Below are 19,906 nucleotides of genomic sequence, written 5' to 3' on the forward strand. Positions count from 1 at the left end.
ACACCCTGAAACCCAGAGCTAGGTACTGAGGATCAGAGAGAGAGAACTCCAAGAGAAGACCCCTTATTCTGACTTGCAGAGTGAGGAAGGGAGTGCAAAAATCCCCCCCCCCATTTTCTCTCCTAACTTCCAGCCCTCAAGCAATCCCACTGGCAGTGACATTAGAAGTCCCAAAAGAATAGGAACTAAAACTCTTAGGAAGGAAACCTTCCTCTCTGATCCCAAGAGAGTGGGGTCAACTCTCACCACTTTATATTCTGTGTTCCTGCCATTTAGCCCTGGATGCAGGCATAGTCACAGAAGTGTGCAACAGAACACACACTTTTTAATGAAAGCCCCAACTTTCTGACCAGATAGAAGAAAAAAGAAATCTGAAAGCACTGCCAACTATACAGAAAGACAAAGAACTAAAGGGGAATACTATTAAGCCAACAAATTAGACAATTTAGGTGAAATGAACAAATTCCTACAAAGATACAAATGATCAAACGGACTCAAGAAGAAATAGAAAATTTGAGTAGGCATATAAAAAGTAAAGAAATTGAATATTTAATTTTAAATTGATAACTTAAAATAGTCCCACAGAGAAAACACCAGCCTCACATGGCTTCACTGATGAACTCTACTAATATTTAAAAGAATATCAATAATTCATATAAAATAAAGAAAAATTCTAAATGGATCAGAGACTACATGTAAGAATCAAAACTCTAAAATTTCCAGAAAAAAAATAACAGAAAATTTTCATGACTCTAGGAGGCAAAGAATTCTTAGATATGATATCATAAAGGAAAATAATTGACAAATTAGACTTAACAAAAAAATTAAAATTTTACACTTAAAAAGGTAGCACTAAATAAATGAAAAGACAAACCACAGACCATAAGAAAACATTCACAAATTTTATGTCTGTTAAAGGACTTATATCCAGATTATACAAAGAACTCTTACAAGAAGACACAGAACCCAGCTTAAAAATGGGCAAAGATCAGCCCTGGTATGAGTCACCCTGTGTGGCTATTCTCTGGAGCAGCAGTCCTTTATCTCCATCTACCTTCTCTCCTACCTGCGTATGGACTGAAGCCCCAGAACTATCTTTCCAGGTATGAACTACAAGCTGACAAAAATTATCAGTTTAAGATGGATAATGATGAAAATGAACACCAGTTATCTTTAAGAATGGTCAGTTTAGAGACCAGTGCAAAAGATGAACTGTACAATCATGTATTTGATAAGGCATTAATATCCAAAATATATAAAGAACTGAAACAACTCAAGAGAAAGAAAACAACCCAATTAAAAAATAGGCAGATCTGAACAGAGAGCTCTCTTTTCTTGTACCTATAATCCCATTTATATGTGGAATCTATAACAAAACGAAACAAAAGATCAAACTCATAAACACAGAGAACAGATTGTGGTTGCCAGAGGAGGAGGAGTGGAGGATAAACAAAATATGGGAAGGGGTCAAAAGATGCAAACTTACAGTTATAAAATAAATAAGCCAAGGAGAGGTCATACACAACCTGGGGACTATGCCTGATAATACTGTATGGTATATTTGAAAGTTGCTCTGACAGTGAATCTTAAAAGTTTTCATCATAAGAAAAAAACTTTGTAACTATGTGTGGTGATGGATGTTAATTAGACTTATTATGGTGATCATTTCACAATATATATAAATATTGAATCATTATGTTGTACACCTGAAACTAATATGTTGTATGTCAATTGTCTTTCAATTTAAAAAAATCAAATTAAGAGGCACCTGGGTGACTCAGTTGATTAAGCATCTGACTCTTGATCTCAGCTCAGATCTTGATCTCAGGGCCTTGAGTTCAAGCCTGGCACTGGGCTCCGTGCTTGGCATTATGCCTACTTAAAAATAATAAATAAAGGACGCTTGGGTGGCTCAATCAGTTAAGCATCTGACTTTGGTTCAGGTTATGATCTCACAGTTTGTAGGTTCCAGCACTGTGTCGGGCTCTGAGCTGACAGCTCAGAGCCTAGAGCCTGCTTCAGATCTGTGTCTGCCTCTCTCTCTGTCCCTCCCCCACTCATGTGCTGTCTCTCTCTCTCTCTCTCTCAAAAAATAAACATTAAATAAATAAATAATAAAATCAAGTTAAGTCATTAATCTGTTCCTCTACACAATTGATTTATTTTGAGAACATTATATAAATGTTTGATTCTTATATGTAGGACATAACCCACTGTTCATTATTTTTGTTAAATCCTATATAGCCTTTTACCTTTTCATTGGTACGTTTCATTCATTTATATGTATGTGATAATAAATATATCTGATCTTCAGTCTAAAAAAAAAAGATGAATTGTACAATGTTGAGGCAGAGACAAGGAATTATGAAGGCAGCCCAATTACAGTAACACTGACAACTTTGAAAATGTCTGTACAGTCAATGATTTCCTTTGGGTGCTTTGGCATAACACCACCTGTGGTCTGTGCTTCAAGGCCGTGCATTTCTGTGGATAGCATTTAGTACTATGTAGGAAGATGCACAGTCAGAAGATGAAGAGGAGGAAGATGTGAAACTCCTAAATATACCTGGAAAGCGATCTGCCCCTGGAAGTGGTAGTAAAGTTCCACAGAAAAAGGTAAAACTTGGGGCGCCTGGGTGGCTCAGTCGGTTAAGCGTCCGACTTCAGCTCAGGTCACGATCTCACAGTCCATGAGTTCGAGCCCCGCGTCAGGCTCTGGGCTGATGGCTCAGAGCCTGGAGCCTGCTTCCGATTCTGTGTCTCCCTCTCTCTCTGCCCCTCCCCAGTTCATGCTCTGTCTCTCTCTGTCCCAAAAATAAATAAACGTTAAAAAAAAAAAAAAAGAAAAAGGTAAAACTTGTTGCTAATGAAGATGATGATATGATGGAGAGGAGGAGGAAGATGATGATAATGATGATGATTTTGATGAGAGAGCTAAAGGGAAAACCCCAGTAAAGAAATCTATATGAAATATTCCAGCCAAAAATGCACAGAAATCAAACCAAGAATGGAAAAAACTCAAGACCATTAATACCAAGATCAAAAGGTTAAGAATCCTTCAAAAAAACAAGAAAAAAAAAAAAAAACCTTAAAACACAGAAAGGACCTACTTCCATAGAAGACATTAAATAATGCAAAATGCAAATAAGTTCAGAAAAAGGTAGTTATCTTCCCAAAGCGGAAGCCAAAGTCATCAATTATGAGAAGAATTGCTTTGGATGACTGGCCAGGTGGCATATTCAAGATCTCTGGCAGTGTAGGAAATCTATTTTTTTTAATGTTTATTTATTTTTGAGAGAGGGCAAGCACTAGCCAGTGAGGGGCTGAGAGAAGTGGTTACAGAGGATCTGAAGCAGGCTTTGCTCTGACAGCAGCCTGATGCTGGGCTCGAACTCAACTCAAGATTCGTGAGATCATAACCTGAGCCAAAGCCAGCCCCTTAACTGGCAGAGTCACCCAGGCGCCCCTGAGGAAGTCTCTTCTTAAACACTTTTTTAATGTTTATTTTTGACAGAGAGAGAGACAGAGCATGAGCGGGGGAGGGGCAGAGACAGAGAGGGAGACACAGAATCCGAAGCAGGCTCCAGGCTCTGAGCCGTCAGCACAGAGCCCAACGCGGGGCTCGAACCCACAGACCGCAAGATCATGACCTGAGCCAAAGTGGCACACTTAACTGACTGAGCCACCCAGATGCCCCAGGAAGTCTCTTTTTAATAAACTAAACACTTTGTTAAAATTCTCCCATCTTATTTCACTGCTGTGAAAGTTTCTATCTGGCTGTCCTTTTTATGATGCAGAGTGAAAACTTTCCCTACTATGTTTGATAAATGTAGTCCAGGTTCCATTGCCAAGACTGTGTTGTCCAAAATGCCTGTTTAATATTTTTTTAAGTAGGTTTCGCACCCAGTGCAGAGGCCAGAGTGGGTCCTGAACCTACAACCCTGAGATCAAGACCCGAGCCAAGATCAAGAGTTGGATGCCTAACTGACTGAGCTATTCAGGCACCCCCAAAATGCCTGTTTAATTTTTAAAGATGGAAGTCCATGCTTTGCTTGGTTTTAAGTATGTATGGAATGTTACAACAGGATATTGTAGTAGTGGTGGTCAGACAAATGGAAATGGTGGGAGACAAAAAAATACAGGTGAAATATTCAGTATTTTAATAAAATAATAAAAATTAAAATGGCCAGGGTGCCTGGGTGGCTCAGACAGTTGAGCGTCCAATTCTTGATTTTGGTTCAGGTCATGATCCCACCACATGGGATTGGAATTCTCTCCTTGGGATTCTCTCTCCCTTTCTCTCTACCCCTCCTCTGCTCTCACTCACTCTCTCTCTGTCTCTCAAAATAAATAAATACACTTTAAAAAATAATGTAAAATAAAATAAAAATGGCCAAAGATTTGAACCATATGAACATGAAAAGATGCTCAAAATCATTAGTCATCAGGGAAACGCAAATTAAATTTGTAGAATACCACTTCAGACCCACTAGAATGGCTATAATTAAAAAGGCAGACAATAATAAGTACTGCCAAGGATGTGAAGATACTAGAACCCTCATACATTGCTGGTGAGAATATTAAATTGTATAGCCACTTTGGAAAACAGTTTGACAATTTCTTTAAAAATTAAACATAATTTTATCATATAAATAAGCAATTCTACTCCTAGGTATCTACCTAAGATAAATGAAAACATATGTCCACACAAAGATTTTAAGCAAATATTCATAGCAGCATTATTTATAAACAGCTAAAAACTGAGCGGGGAGAATTCAATGTCCATTAACTGGTGAATGGATAAACAAAGTGTGGTATATTCATAGAATGGAAGCTAATCAGCAACAAAAATGGACAACAAAGTACTAAAATATGCTACAACATGGATGAACCTCAAAAACATTAAGCTACATGAAAGAAGCCAGAGGCAAAAAGACTACATGTTATATGATTCTACTTATATTCAATGTCCAGAAAAGGCAAATCTATACATACTGAAAGTAGATCAGAGGTCTTATGGGGTGAGGGGTGGGTTGGGGAGCCTAGGTGGCTCTGTTGGTTGAGTGTCCAACTTCAGCTCAGGTTGTGATCTTGAGGTTCATGAGTTTGAGCCCCACGTCAGTCTCACTGCTGTCAGTGCAGAATCTGCTTCAGATCCCCCATCCCCTTCTCTCTCTGCATCTCTCTCTCTCTCTCTCTCTGTCTCTCTCAAAAATAAACATTAAAAAAAAAAAAAAAGAACCACTATAGGGTGAGAGGTGAGAAAAGGAATTAAATGCAAACAGGCATGAGAAATCTTTCTGAGGTGATGGAAAATATTCTAAAACTGGAAATTAGATGTCAAAAAATGTTGAAAAATTAAGCCAGGGCTAGAAATTTCAGGTGGAAGTAATTTACATATATATGAAATCTGAGATATTGGAATAGGCTGTCCAGGGAAAACAATAGAAAAACCTTAAAATGAGTGCTTTGAGGAGTGTAGTACACAAGCAAACCAGAGAGAAATCAAAAGATTACCTATGGTAGATTGCAAATATGACCACAATTCTCTGCATCAGGACTCTTATCTCCCCCATTCCCTGTGACCTGCCGTGGCCAAAATAATGTGCGAACAGAGGCACTACATATGTTCAGAGCCTAGACCTCAAGAGGCTTCGCTTATTCCACATCTGGAACCCAAATCTAGCCACAAGTGAACCAACTTGGGTTGCCTTACTGGAAGAGGAGAGACCTGTCGAGGAAAACTGAATGTGCCTGAGGCAGACCAAAGACACAGGAGTTCTGGCTGCAATGAGCCAAGCCTGACTCAGATCAGAACCACTGCCCAGCCAGGCACAGCCCAAACTGTCAATCTCTACCTCCTAGGCACAGAAATAGAAAAGGGGTCAATGAGATTGACTCAGGTCTGGGAATTGTCAAAGTCACTGGTGGCAGAGCAAGTCACTGCAAGAGCAAAGTGAGAATAACAGTAAAAACTTCTTTATACAGTCAGCTAAGGGTCTGTACTGAGCAGAAGGGCAAGTGAAGTTAAGTCAGATAGGCTAAAAGTTAGGAGAGACTGAGACCAGAGGTCTTGATGAAGGTAAGGCAGAAACTCATCAGGAATATGTGATGAAGTACAGAGAAAGGAGGTTGTGTAATCAGAGATATTTCAGAATTCGAGATCTGGGAGTTACAGCAGTTCTAAGACATGATGAAATATGCTCAGGATGGAAAACTAAAGGCTATATATAGACATTTGTCCATTTCATCTTCATTGTCAAGTTGTGTAGAATAAAATTGTATAGAATATTCTCTTAGTCTTTTAATGTCTGTGGGTTCTATAGTTATAAACTCTCTTCCATGTATCACAACAGTGATTTTTGTTTTTCTCTTGATCAGTCTAGCTAGACATTTAAATACTTTGTTTATATTTTCAAAGAACCAACTTTAACTTTATTTTCTCTGTTGTATGTTTTTTTCTCTATTTCATCCATGTCTGCTCTTTATTATTTCCTTCCTTCTACTTACCTTGTGTTTACTTTGTCCTTTTTATCCCTTAGCTACTTAAAATTGAAAATTTGTTAAGATTTTATATCTTTCCTCTTTTCTAATATAAGCAGTTAAAGCTATATGTTTTCCTCTAAGCACTGCTTTGGCTGCATCCCACTATTTTGAGACATTGTGTTTTCATTACCATTTAGTTCCAAATATTTTATGGCCCAGAATATAGTCTGCCTTTGTGAATGAGTCATGTGAGTATGATGTTCTATAAGTATCAGTTAGTTAATGATAGTTGATGGGGTTACTAACATCACCTATATTTCTATTGATTTACTCTATGCATATTCCATCAATTGCTGAGAAAAGAATGTTAAAATCATCAAGCATGATTACAAAATTGTCTATTTCTCCCTCTATATTTTTTTAAGATTTTATTTTTTTTAAGTAATCTCTACACCCACCATGGGGCTTGAACTTATAACCCTGAGATCAAGAGTCACATGCTCTACTGACTGAGCTAGCCAGGTGCCCCTAAAATTACCTCTAAATTTGGTAATTTTTACTCCATGTATTTTGAGGCTCTATTATTAGATACATACATGATTATGTCTCCCAGAACATTTAGCCCTTTTATCATTATGGAACATCCCTCTTTACCTATCTCTATTTGCCTTGATACCTATTTCATCTGATATTAATATGGCCACTGTGACGTTCTTTTCATTATCATATGTATCATTTATTTTTTCCATCCATTCACTCTCAATCTAACTGGGTCTTTAAGTAAATCTCTTATAAACAGCATACAATCAGATCTTACTATGTATCCATTCTGATAATATGTCTCTTAGTTGGAGTATTTAGCCCACTAATATTTAATGCAACTATTAATATGGATTTAGGTCTAACATTTTACATTTTATTTTCAGCCTGTCCTCTCTGTTTTTTTTGTTTCTTTGTTTCTTCACTCCTTCCTTCTTTGGATCATTTGGATATCTTTTAGGATTCAATTTGGGTTTATCTATCAGATTTCCATTGTTTTTTATTGGCTATTCTGTGAATTATAATGTGCATTCTTAACTTTTCACTCTACTTAGAGTTAACATGCCACTTAATATAAAATGTAGAAATGTTATAATCATATAGGGAGTCCATTTACTCCCCTGTACTGGTCTATACTATATTGTCAAATCTCTATATATACATCATACATCCCACAATACAATGTTACAATTTGTGCTCTAAACAATGTATTTCAAAGAAATTAAGAGGAATGAAATAGTATTATATATTTGGTATTTCTGATCTAATGCTCTTTATTCAAATTTAGCACCACATTTCTCAAAACTAGTTGAGCAGAGATTACCAAACCACATTTGGCCCTCATGTGGCATGAACACATAAATTACACATTAAAACTGCCCTAATCTTTTCCCTTAAGATCATGACAGTTAAAACAATACCACCTGAGGGGTACCTAGGTGGCTCAGTCGGTTGGGCAGCCGACTTCGGCTCAGGTCATGATCTCACAGTTCGTGGGTTCGAGCCCCGTGTTGGGCTCTGTGCTGACAGCTCAGAGCCTGGAGCCTGCTTTGGATTCTGTGTCTCCCTCTCTCTCTGCCTCTTCCCCATTCACGCTCTGCGTCTCTTGAAAATAAATAAATGTTAAAAAAAAAACAATACTACTTGACACCAATGTGATTATAAACAAAACATAAAATTCAGGCACTGGAACTGAGTGACAATACTGGTGATAAGGTATATTGATTACAAGACAATTCAGAATATACTTACATTGACTTTTCATTCTATAAATTGGAGTAAAAACATTAAATATTAAAATTTTTGTTCAAAACTCCCACATCAAAGTATGCAAATCCCTTCAATAACAAACAAAAATGTCAGGGAATATTTTCAATTCATTTTTAAAAGTGCCTGAATCTGTATTTTCAAAGTAAACACATGATGTTAACTAAGGCATAACTATCTGAAATAAAAAATGAAAATCATTTAAAAAAATGAAAACCATCTGGGGCAACTGGGTGGCTCAGTCGGTTAAGCGTCCGACTTTGGCTCAGGTCATGATCTCACGGTCTGTGAGTTCGAGCCCCGCGTCAGGCTCTGTGCTGACAGCTCAGAGCCTGGAGACTGTTTCAGATTCTGTGTCTCCCTCTCTCTCTGCCCCTCCCCTGTTCACGCTCTGTCTCCCTCTGTCTCAAAAATAAATAAACGTTAAAAAAAAAAAATTTTTTTTAAATGAAAATCATCTATTTCTCTTTAAGTAAAATGAATATTTGGAAATACAAGAATATTTGGAAATATTCCAAATATTCAAAATACAAGAATATTTGGAAAGTTACAGAATCCATGAAAATTGAGAGTTAAACTGACTTTAGAAAACATCAAATATTCAATCATTTAGCAAACATTTACTGAGCTTTATTCTGTGCCAGACAGTGAGCTAAGAACTAGGGACTTACACTACCCTCAAGATACTTGGGGCGCCTGGGTGGCGCAGTCGGTTAAGCGTCCGACTTCAGCCAGGTCACGATCTCGCGGTCCGTGAGTTCGAGCCCCGCGTCAGGCTCTGGGCTGATGGCTCGGAGCCTGGAGCCTGTTTCCGATTCTGTGTCTCCCTCTCTCTCTGCCCCTCCCCCGTTCATGCTCTGTCTCTCTCTGTCCCAAAAATAAATAAAAAAAAAAAAAAAAAAAAAAAAAACGTTGAAAAAAAAAAGATACTCAAAATCTTGCAGAAGAGACAAACAAAAAACCTCAATTACTATTATGAAGGGGGAGCTAGGAAACTTTCTCTAAGCAATGACTTATGAACTAAATTTTTAAGGAAAGTCAGAAGTTAGCCTTTCGTGCCTGAGTATTTTTGTTTTTATTGGCAGTGAGTGGGCAATGAGAGGAATGGAAGAGAAAGAGAGGCTTTCTCAGCTGGAAATAATATGGACAAAAACAATAATCCTAAAAGGTCATGGTCTGTTTCAAGAATTGTAACTGTAGACAAATGGTTAGAATAGAACTATCACAAGGACATCAGTATAGGGATCATTTTGATGTTATACTAAGAAAGCTGAACTTGGGAGGCACCTGGGTGGCTCAGTCAGTTAACCATCTGATTTCAGCTCAGGTCATGATCTCACAGTTCATGAGTTCGAGCCCCATGTTGGGCTCTGTGCTGACAGCATGGAGCCTGGAGACTGCTTCAGATTGTGTGTGTGTGTGTGTGTGTGTGTGTGTGTGTGTGTGTGTGTGTCAAAAATAAATAACAATTTTAAAAAAAAGAAATAAAGAAAGTCAAACTTGGGGCTCCTAGCTGGCTCAGTCTGTGGAATATGCAACTCTTGATCTCAGGACTGTTAAATTCAAGAGCCACACTGGGTGCAGAGATTACTTAAAAATAAAAAATAAACCTAAAAAAAAGTTGAATTGAATTACCTTGAAGGAAGTGGGAAGCCACTGAAAGATTTTAAATAGAAGAGGAATATGGCTTATCCAACCTTCCTCCCTTGACTACCTCTACTACAGAAACTAGGAAAAATAAAAGCTCACATCCCAAGCTTTCCTTTCAGATGGACTCTGACGCAGTTCTGACCTGTGAACTGTAAGAAAAAACTTAACGTGAAAGACTTCTGGCAAAAATTTTGATCCTATTGAACATCCTTCCTGTCCCTTCCTCTCCCTTCCTTGAATTTGGCCATGATGTCTGGAGCCATGCTAGCTAGCCATCCTGCAACCATGAAGCTCAAGCAAAGGCTGCAGCATCTCCAGACTTCTTGCTATGAGAGAATACAAATCCCTGTTTATTAATAATCCATTTTTATGTTGAGATTACTTGAATAAGATTGTCTCCCTGACTAAAAAAAAAAATTAAGAATTTGTATTTGAGAATGATCCTTACTAAATTAGTGTGTATGGACTAGGGATGAGGAGGCAGGGAGGCTGCTCTGGAGGCTTATTATAGGGCCTGAACTAAGGTAACCATAGTGGATGTAGTAAAGGAGGCATAGACTCCAGAGAGATTTAAAAGAGGACAGGATACACAGGAAGGGATCTGTCATATCTTCCAGATTTCTAGTTTGAGCAGCTGCAGAGGGTAGGGGTGAGTGTAGTGCCACTCTTCAAAACAGTGGCAGTTAGGGTTTGGGACTGATGAGTTCACTGTTAAGTTTGAGATACCTATGGTACCTCCATGTGAAAATGAGGGAAAAGTCGTTGACTGTATCTGGAGGTCAAGAGTGAAGTCTGAATTTGAGGTACAGATTTCAGAGTAACCATTATATGTAAGTAAACTAGAACAGTAAGTATGGCTAGATCCTGCAAGGAGAGTTTGAATAGGGCAGGCAAAACTAAGGCCCCACACATCTATTAAGATAAAAAAGTAGGTTAGTTGTGGCTTAGGGCTGGGGATGGAACTAGGAAGGGGGAGTGGGGAGTGACTGCTTACAGGTATGGAGTTTCTTCTGAGGGTAATAAAAGTGTTCTAAAAGTAAGCTGTGTGATGGTCGCATAACCTTGCAGATACACTAAAACCCACTGGCTGAAATATTTAACAATTTGGAAATCATTGATGAGCTAACAATGAGTGACATTTTTTGTTTATTTATTTTTTTATTATTTATTTATTTTGAGGGAGAAAGAGAGCATGAGCAGGGGAGGGGCAGAGAGAGAATTCCAAGCAGGCTCCATGCTCAGCACACAGAGCCCAATGCAGGGGCTCTGTCTCATGACTGTGATATCATGACCGTGAGATTATGACCTGAGCCAAAATCAAGAGTCAGATGCTTAACCAACTGAACTATGCAGGTGCCCCAAGAGTAAGTGATTTTTAGTAGCAGTGGCAGAAGCCAGATTACACAAAGTTGAGGAATAAATGAGAGGTGAGGAACAGAAGGTGACAAAGAATCTTTTTCAGGAAATGTTTCTTGCCAAGAGAAGAACTGGTGGTATAGGGAGGTTTGTATTGTTTTCAAAAGGCAACACAGGGGCTCCTGGGTGGCTCAGTCACTTAAGTGACTGCCTCTTGATTTCAGCTCAGGTCATGATCTCATGGTTCATGAGATCAAGCCCAGTGCCGGACTCCCTCGTGCCGAGCATGAAGCCTGCTTGGGATTATCTCTCTCTCCCTCTCTCTCTCTGTCCTCCCCCCCACCCTCGCTCATGCTCTCTCTCTCCCTCAAAATAAATAAATAAACTTAAAAACAAAAAAGGCAGTACAAATGATCCTTATGTGTTAAGGAAAGGAGCCTACAAAGGGGAAGCAAAAGAAGTTAACAGAGGAGGGGATGATTCATGGACCAACATCCCCCAAGAGCTAGGAAGAAAAGGAACTCACCACATAAGCATGAAATACTAGAAAGGAGGACAGATGGGTTGTCTATCGGACTAGGAGGAAAGTTTAAGATATACTTTGTTTGTAGGAGCCAAAAAGTTTATTGCTTGATGGCACTGATATTCTCTGTGAGTTAGGAGGAGACAAAAGTCACAGGCCGAGGGTGAAGGAGTAGGCTTGAGGATTTAAGGAGGACATAAACACTTAGAATAATTCCTATGGGAGACATATTTGCAAGGAAGAAGTTTAAAAGCAGAGACATATTTCGAATACTTTAAAAAACTGTAATATATTTCAAAAGCTGTTCAAAATGGGCTTGTACATAACAAATTACCTGCAAATGTATTATACTTGGCATTAGGATTTGTAATGGCCACACTGAACACATGAGCAGGATGTCACAAATTCCCGGACATATGGTATCTGCAGTTAAGATACAACCCAGTGATACTTGAGCACTGGACCTGAAAAACGTGTTATCCTGCAAAAGTGCAGCTTCTGGGTGACCAGAAAAGCCCATACCCACTCATTTTCCCAGGCCCTCTGCAGCAGTGGACATGACTCTCCATTCTCCCTGAGCATACAAAAACAAAAAAACAAAAAAACAGTGATAGGGCTGTTTTGCTATAGTTGCTGGGAAAGAAATCAAAAAGTGATTTTTTTGCTTCTCTTGAGAGGGCTGATAGCAGGTGCCTTCCTAAAGTGTTCAAACAAAATAATGTTATGTCAAAGTCCTTTGCTAACTGTCAAGTAGTATGCAAAAAATATTGTTATTGTAGCTGGCATCCACTTATATTTCTACCTCTACACTTCTTTTTGCAATCTCAGGAACCCTTTTTTCTAATCATATTAGCATATTCTGAGCTCTGAAAAGAGGCACATGCCTTCCTAAATCTTTGCCTATCCTTACGTGTTCTGCTGGGGGATTGCTCTCATTTCCTCTCTGTCTTGCCAGATACTACCCAACCTGAATGCTTCAGTGTAAATATCACTGCCTCCTGCAAGGCCTTTCTGATCACCCTAGCTAGAAGCAGTCATTTCACCAGGACGATTCCAACCATTCCTTTTCTATACATAATTTGTTCCTTGGTATTTTTGTTAGTTATATCTTTATCTTCATCTGCCTTAATCTCCTAGAAGGCAGGAATCATGTTTTACATGATGCCTTTTTAGCATGATGCTTTGCACATAGCAGAAACATGGCCTATTACTTCTGGAGGGGCTTCAGATATCATCTTCATGTTACCAGTGAACACCAAGTCTAAGTCTCAGAGATACTAAGAGACTTGACCAAGATCACCCAGTTAGTGGCACAGCTGGAACCCCAAATCAGGATTTTAAACTCTACGCTTACCTTCCTTTCTTTAAACCAATACTTGTTGTTAGCCTAGTTCTATTTTGTAATCCGAATCTCAAAAAAGAGTCACTCTTGAGCCTTAAGATTAGGCAAAGATTCAAACTTCTCTGGAAAAGCTTTTGTTACAACTTTTATCTAGATGCATTTAACTGGCTTGGATTGCACGGGGGAAAAAATGGGTTTCTATTCTTTCTCCTTTTTTTTTCTTTTAGCATTCTGTTTGGTTGCCATGTAGCTAATATAAGGGTAAATTATATGGTAGTGGTGACTCTGGCATAATAAAGCTCTGTGAACAGGGTGAATTTGTCTTTTTTTACAAATGTATTGGCTGTACTTGTACACCCTAGCCTTTGATGCTCTTGCCACATTTGTGATTCATAGTTGGAAACAGCACAGCAGTTCAGTTACCGTAACAGAAGAAACCAGCAACTATACAATTTCAGCACTGATATTGGAAATGACCTAGAAGCAATCGTCAAGGACAGGGCTATACCTCAGACCTTCGGTTAGCCCTACTATCTAACGTCACACTTTGTACAGAACAAAAATGTAAGTGTATTTATTTTGAAAATAACTGAGTGAAGCTAAATTAATACCATATCATGTGTAGACTTCAATTTATGACTGATTTAATTAGTATAAATTAATTTAGACCTAGAATTTAGTTCTAAGCAAAGAATTTATTTATAAAGATAATCCAATTTAAAAGAGAGCTAAATAATAAACTATCACTTTCTCTAATTCACTAAATTGGGTAATTCTCAATGAAATACAGAAGTTTAACGAGAAGCTATGAAATATGGTTATTTTGCTGACTATTCTTGCACAGTTTGTTAAAGGAACACTCTGAGAACATAATGGGGCCAAGAGAGTTTGTGTGGACTATCCTTTCATCTACGATAACTTGGATAATCATTGGAAGTCTAAAGGATTTACCTAATTCAGCTCTGTAAGAAATTCACTCAATTTAGCTTGTCTCTTTCATTGAGAATGTTGAGCATATTATTCTCTGAGCTATGAGTGACATAGTTAAACACCATAGGGCAGACAAAATGTAGCCAGAGAGTTCTTGTTTTACTCAGTCCTTATCTTGCTATGTGACTCTTTGAGAACTGCTTAGCTTGAGTTAACTCTTTTGGTTCCTTAACCTGAAACGGGAAGTGAAGATATTTACTCAAATCCTGATAGACACACAACACACTCGTCCCCTTCCTTATATGAAACAAGGCTCCCCTTATTCCACTCAGCTGATGAATAGGGATCATTTACCACTGTTCACTCCGGGTATTCTCAAAGGGCATTATAATTGTCTTCATCCTATTGAAGCACTCCCAAGGCTCTTTCTTGAAATCTCATGGTACCTCAATTACCCATATCACTTTCTGAAATTTCCTTAAAATCAGGATTGTCACTGCCTGATTTTTACCACAGGAATCCAGTGTAACAGTTAACCATTGTGTAAAGTCACAGCATAAAACATTATAAATCCTCAGGAAAAGTACACTTCTTAGATGTTCAGATTGAATACTTGGGTTTCTAAACTGTGTCCTACTTCAATGTGAAATCACTTCTCTTCATTTGCCATGAAAACAAAAACTACACAAGTTCTTTATATTCAGACATAAAACACACATTTCTATCTATCTAATTGGGTCTTTATATCTGTCGGTAAGTTGGAGTTATAGTGTTCAGACCTTGCTGGCTGGTTTAATAATTTCACATTTTCATATACTATTGTTAAAATTTAGAGGACTGTTGGGGCATCTGGATGCCTCAGTCAGTTGAGCATCTGACTTCAGCTGAGGTCATGATCTTCTAGTTCATCAGTTCAAGCCCCACATCAGGCTCACTGCTATCAGCACAGAGCCTGCTTCAGGTCCTCTGTCCCCCTCTCTCTGTCCCTTCTCCACTTGAGCTCGCTCTCTCTCTCTCTCTCTCTCAAAAATAAATAAACATTTAACAAAAATTTAGAGGACTATTAAGCCAGTAAAGATGAATTTGCAAGTGTTGGTAGATGGTTACACTTCCAAAACATCTTATAAACATCTATGTTATTTAGTTGTAGCTTCATGAGGAAGAAATTAACTTCATGTTGAAGAAATTTGTTTATTATATACTTTGTGAGAAAAACAAAGCTGGAGCTCCTCAGGTGAGGGATGTGACTTTCTTCAGAAAGCAAAGTGGGTCTTGATGCCATGGTTTTCCCCTCTGGACAAGTATGACTATCTGGGAAGGAACATCCTGAAATTTCCTGTCCAGTTGGACTCCTTCCTGAGCATGTAGGTAGCAGAAGCAATAACCTCTGCCAAGCAAAGCAGCACAGGGCTAACAAACTTCTTCACATGTTCAAAGCTCTTTCACATTTCCAAATGAGTCAGCATATCTTAAACTCATTTTCCTTATTTGACCACAATGGAAATGCTGAAAGTGAATTATCTACTTACTGAGATTGGAATGAAGAAGGCACTAAGTTCTTAGTTCAGTATGATTATGACTGGTCAAAAACTCAAAACATTTTCTTTGAGAAATATTTTGCAGCAGCTACTGCTAAAAAGCAACAAGAATATCCATTATGCTACTCAAATTCTGATTTTTTGAAAAGCTGGAATCCAAAAAATTCAGAGGTATTTCTCAAGGAGAAAATCCTGCAAGAAATGGCATTTTGATAAAAAGGGAGGAAAAAAAATAATTCCCAATGTTTTCCTTAAAGGAAAATGTTTTATTTGTGGTAAGCATAAAACAGTGAAAAAATGTGGCACTCTCATGCACTTGGGATGTTCACATAACTTTCTTTGAGTAGTTTACCAAAGAAACTTGGTACAGAAAGACACACAGATAGCCCATCAACAAATTAAGCTAATACTGTATTTAATTTCCTGAGGAAAAAACATTCTAACCAAATTCATGTTGTTATGATTAGTGACTTACATTTTTAATACAAACTCCAGGGCAATTTTAAAAGCTGGAAAGAGATTCAGCAAATGTTGAATTCCAAGCAATATCCTGAGAATGTGCTTTTTTTTTTTCTGCCCAACTCTGGGTTCTATTTGCCAATTTATGAGAACTGGCACACACTGAGAAATTTTTTTATTCATTCAATAAATATTTATTAAGAACCCACTATATACCAGGCAGTAGGGATACAGCCCTAAAAGGAGAGACATGGTTCATGTCCTCAAAGAGTTCATATGCTAGCAGATTAGGCAAATATGAAGTATAGACAAGATGTCAAATTGGATTAGGAATTGTGTGAAATGAGTTAAAGCATTAAACAACTGTCCCCAGCTTTCCTAACCAAATGCAAGCACAGGATAAATGCTTAACTAAGAGATAACTAAACAAGACATAGTCCTATCGCATTTTTTCATTTGTGTTTTAGCTAAAATGCCTAATGGTAAATAAATTAATTCATAACAGGATTATTTTGGTTCTATCACTTATTTGTATGGAGCTGGTAATCTCTTCTTAAAATAAAAATCCTAAATTTTGATGTTTGCACCCTGACCATTACTTATTTTTGTCACATCTAAATGAGTTATTCTATTTAATTAATCAGATATTCAAAAATGTTGCTTCATAACAGAGTTTATGTTGTTTCCTTTAAGTTTGAATTAATTAGTTGAATTAAGACTTCATTTAAATTGTGCAAAGATTTTTATTTTTACACATTTTTAAATTCAATTTTATAACCTGTAATGGTAGCTACCCATTACTGAATATTTACTATGAACTAAGTGGGTTGTTTTTTGGTTTTGTTTTTTTTTGTTTTTTTTTTTTTCATAATTACTTGTAAATTTCCCCTCCCACTGTAACCCTGCAAGGTACTATTTTACAGATGGGGAAACTGAGATGCTGAGAAGTTAAGAGAGTTTTCCAGAACCACACAGCTAGTTTGTGAAAAGACAGAAATGGAACCTCTTGATTATCTGACTGGTAAATTTATTCTCTTAAGTATCCTAAATTGAGAAGAGAGTTCTCACCCACCCTCCAGGGCTACATGCAGTGGGATTACTCACTGTGCAACATTATAGTGATGTTGTAATAATTCAATTAAAGCTTTCAAGCAACCAGAGTCCAAGAAAACATCTATGGTGCAATAAAACATCTGATTAACTAGTGAAACGAAATGTGAAATAACGTCTCAGGTAAATAGCAAGTAAATGGAGGGTGTCTAACTACCAAGTCTTTGCTAAAATGAGTAAACCACAGCAAGCATCCTTACTGGTAACCTCCAAACCTGGCTGTGTGAAACTCTCCTAAAAAGAGGGAAAATTGTCTCACACTAAGTAGGGGGTTGGCCTGGAAATTCATAAAGGAATGCTGGGCCTGGGAGAGCTTGTGCTTTTTGTTTTGTCCTACCTTCAGTGGGGCTGGTCCTGTAACAGCCCCACCTAATCACTGCACCCACATCACCTGCTCACGTAGGGATGGTCCGCATTCGAGACCAAAGACCAGCGCACAAGATCAGATAAGGCCGAATCACAACCACCGTCCTTTGCAAAAAGCATCAGATGGCCCGAATAAAACATGGGCAGCTTTATGAGTGAGTAAGAATGTACACTGGAAAGACTAAAATGAAATGCATATGGATCAAATTGCTCTGCACCAACCTCCTAAGAGCTCCCCTCTGTCGTTGGCTCTCCAAGGGAACCACCACAGCCAGCTCACAGCACCCAGACAGCTTCCACCCGCAAATTACATATTGTAAACGAAACTGAGATCCACCCCGTGGCGAAGTTTCCTAAGGTCTGTAGCGCTTTTAGGGGCCGTCTTTCTCCCTCTGGTACAGTGGCTCCACCACACAAGAAATCTGCTAACACCGCCGGTTCGGCGGGCACCAACGGTGGGGAATCGCTTAAAAAGAAACGTCACTTTAGGCTTGGGGGCAGCATGCTCGCCATTCAATGCCCTGCTGGTTTCTTAACACGCATATGATTAATATTGGTACTCAGGAAAGAGAACTTCTTCTGACCTTGAGCGTGCGCGCTAAATAAATTACCTCAGAACGAAAGTGGTGGGATCTCATAACAGCATCTGGGGAGAAAAGAGAAAAACGAGACTTCATTTAACTCCTTGCTCTTCACCTGCCGAGTTACTAAGGACTTACCTGAGGGACAAGGGTCGGGAAGACACATCCCGGACGCCTTAAATTCAGTGAGGACATACTATAGGGCGGGGAGGTTACTAGGCCATCGATCTCTAGGTGAGTTCTCCGCGAGAAGTTTCAGGGAAAGTTCTGGGAGAGTTGGGGAGCCCCGAACTCTCCGTGCCTTACTTTCTTACCCCTAAGCTCCAGCGATGGATGGGTGGAGGGAGGCTGCCGCAGCCCCGGATTCCGCTCCAATTACCCTTAGGGCTCTAGCAAACTGCCGCTAAGAACTGGCGTCGGTGCCTCCTCCCCTCCCAGCTCTGGGCATCACCGTGGGTATCCCAACAGAGACCGGAGGAAGGCGGTGAGGGCAAAAAGGGCAAGCAAAGAACGTTATATACATAAACGTACTCAGCTTGCGAAGTGGGCAGCGATGGGGGTAGGGACCGCAGCGCTGAAGGGGAGAGAACCCCGCTTCACTCTCCAAATCGGCTTAAATGTTCCTCCTAGCCCGAAAGAAAGCCGTCGCGGCGTGTCTTACCTCGGCTCCTTGAACGACCCGAAAAGACCGATTTCATCGGATGCCTCCCTTTCTGGAGCCTGCGGTGCCAGCAGCAAAAGAAGACGATGGTGGCGATGGTGCCCAGCAGAAGCAACAAGAGGAAGAGGGCACATTGGATGCTGTAGGGTCTCAGCAAGACGAGGAAAGCCGCGGCGATCATGGTGCGGGCGAGGCGGGGGCGGCTCGGCGGCGGGGCTGGAGGGCGGCGGCACAGGCACCCGCGCCGGGCGCACCACGGAGCGGCGGGCACGGGCGAGCGCGGCTCAGCGCGTCATGCCCGGCGCTCGCGGCCCCGCGCCCAGCCCAATGGCTGCGCACCCCGCGCCAGCCGCGCTATGCGAGTGATCCAGGGCTGCGGGGAGCGCTTGCCATGACTCAGCAGACGGCGACGAGGCAGGGACTTGGCGGCGGGGAGCCTCCCCCCTCTCTCCCCAGGCGCCCCCGCCCCCGTCCGTGCGCAGCCCCCGGGCGCAGCCCCGCCAGGGACGCGGCGGGCTGGGAGGAGCAGCACTGCCGCCGCGGCCACCCGGGTCCCGCGCATCGTCTTGCGGCCGCCGCCGGCCTCGGCATCCCACAAGCCGGGCGCACGTGGGTCGGGGCGGGGACTCGGCGCCCGGGCTGCGGCGGCGGCGGCGGCGGCGGCCCGCGGGGGGCGGGAATGGGGCGCCGCGGCGGGGGCTCGCCTGATGACATCACGGCCGGGCTGCGGCAACGCGGGCGCGCGGACATGGCTGCGGCGGCTTCGGCGGCGGCCGCGGGCTGCGCCCGGGCCTGAGCGCCCAGCGCCCTCCCGCGGGGCCGCCCTCCAGTCCGCGCGGTCCGCGGGTGCACAGATCGCGCGCCTCTCCGCTCCCCGACACCTGGGGCTTCCACCTATCCAGCCTCCCTGGGCCGAACTGCTGGGGAGCCCGGCGACAGGGGGCGCCAAGGAGCCAGGGGGAAAACCGTGAGGCGCTGGCGGGAGCCTGCAGGCGGTGCTACCCCCACCTCCCACCTCCCCGCGCCCCGCCCCGAGGTTGGGGCTTTGGAGGATGCAGCCGGGTGAGCTATTGCTTGCGGGGGGTTCCTCGCACGCTG

At 40.9% G+C, this 19,906-nt stretch overlaps 2 protein-coding genes and 1 pseudogene across 14 annotated transcripts in view; 2 read left to right on the forward strand and 1 right to left on the reverse strand.

Moving 5' to 3' along the window:
• Positions 1-19,103, reverse strand: part of DST (dystonin) — a 493,789-nt gene extending 474,686 nt beyond the window's left edge. For 5 of the 12 annotated variants that reach the window (XM_049652832.1, XM_049652829.1, XM_049652835.1 and 2 more), the window contains exons 1-2: positions 18,809-19,103; positions 18,151-18,212 (exon numbers count right to left, since the gene is read on the reverse strand). In XM_049652832.1, coding sequence (XP_049508789.1) covers positions 18,151-18,212; positions 18,809-18,989 — 243 coding nt within the window. In that variant the 5' untranslated portion in view covers positions 18,990-19,103. The remainder of the gene's footprint in view (positions 1-18,150; positions 18,213-18,808) is intronic. The other 7 variants (XM_049652833.1, XM_049652831.1, XM_049652828.1 and 4 more) reach the window with 3 other exon arrangements.
• On the forward strand, positions 1,000-13,688 carry LOC125938155 (nucleophosmin-like; annotated as a pseudogene).
• A 485-nt stretch (positions 19,104-19,588) lies between the features above and the next one.
• The window catches only part of BEND6 (BEN domain containing 6), a 63,477-nt gene continuing 63,159 nt past the window's right edge, over positions 19,589-19,906 (forward strand). For both annotated transcript variants that reach the window (XM_049652859.1, XM_049652860.1), the window contains exon 1: positions 19,589-19,870. The gene's annotated coding sequence lies outside the window, so the exon portion shown is untranslated. The remainder of the gene's footprint in view (positions 19,871-19,906) is intronic.

Source organism: Panthera uncia (genome assembly GCF_023721935.1).
Source record: "Panthera uncia isolate 11264 chromosome B2 unlocalized genomic scaffold, Puncia_PCG_1.0 HiC_scaffold_24, whole genome shotgun sequence".
Taxonomy (NCBI): Eukaryota; Metazoa; Chordata; class Mammalia; order Carnivora; family Felidae; genus Panthera; species Panthera uncia.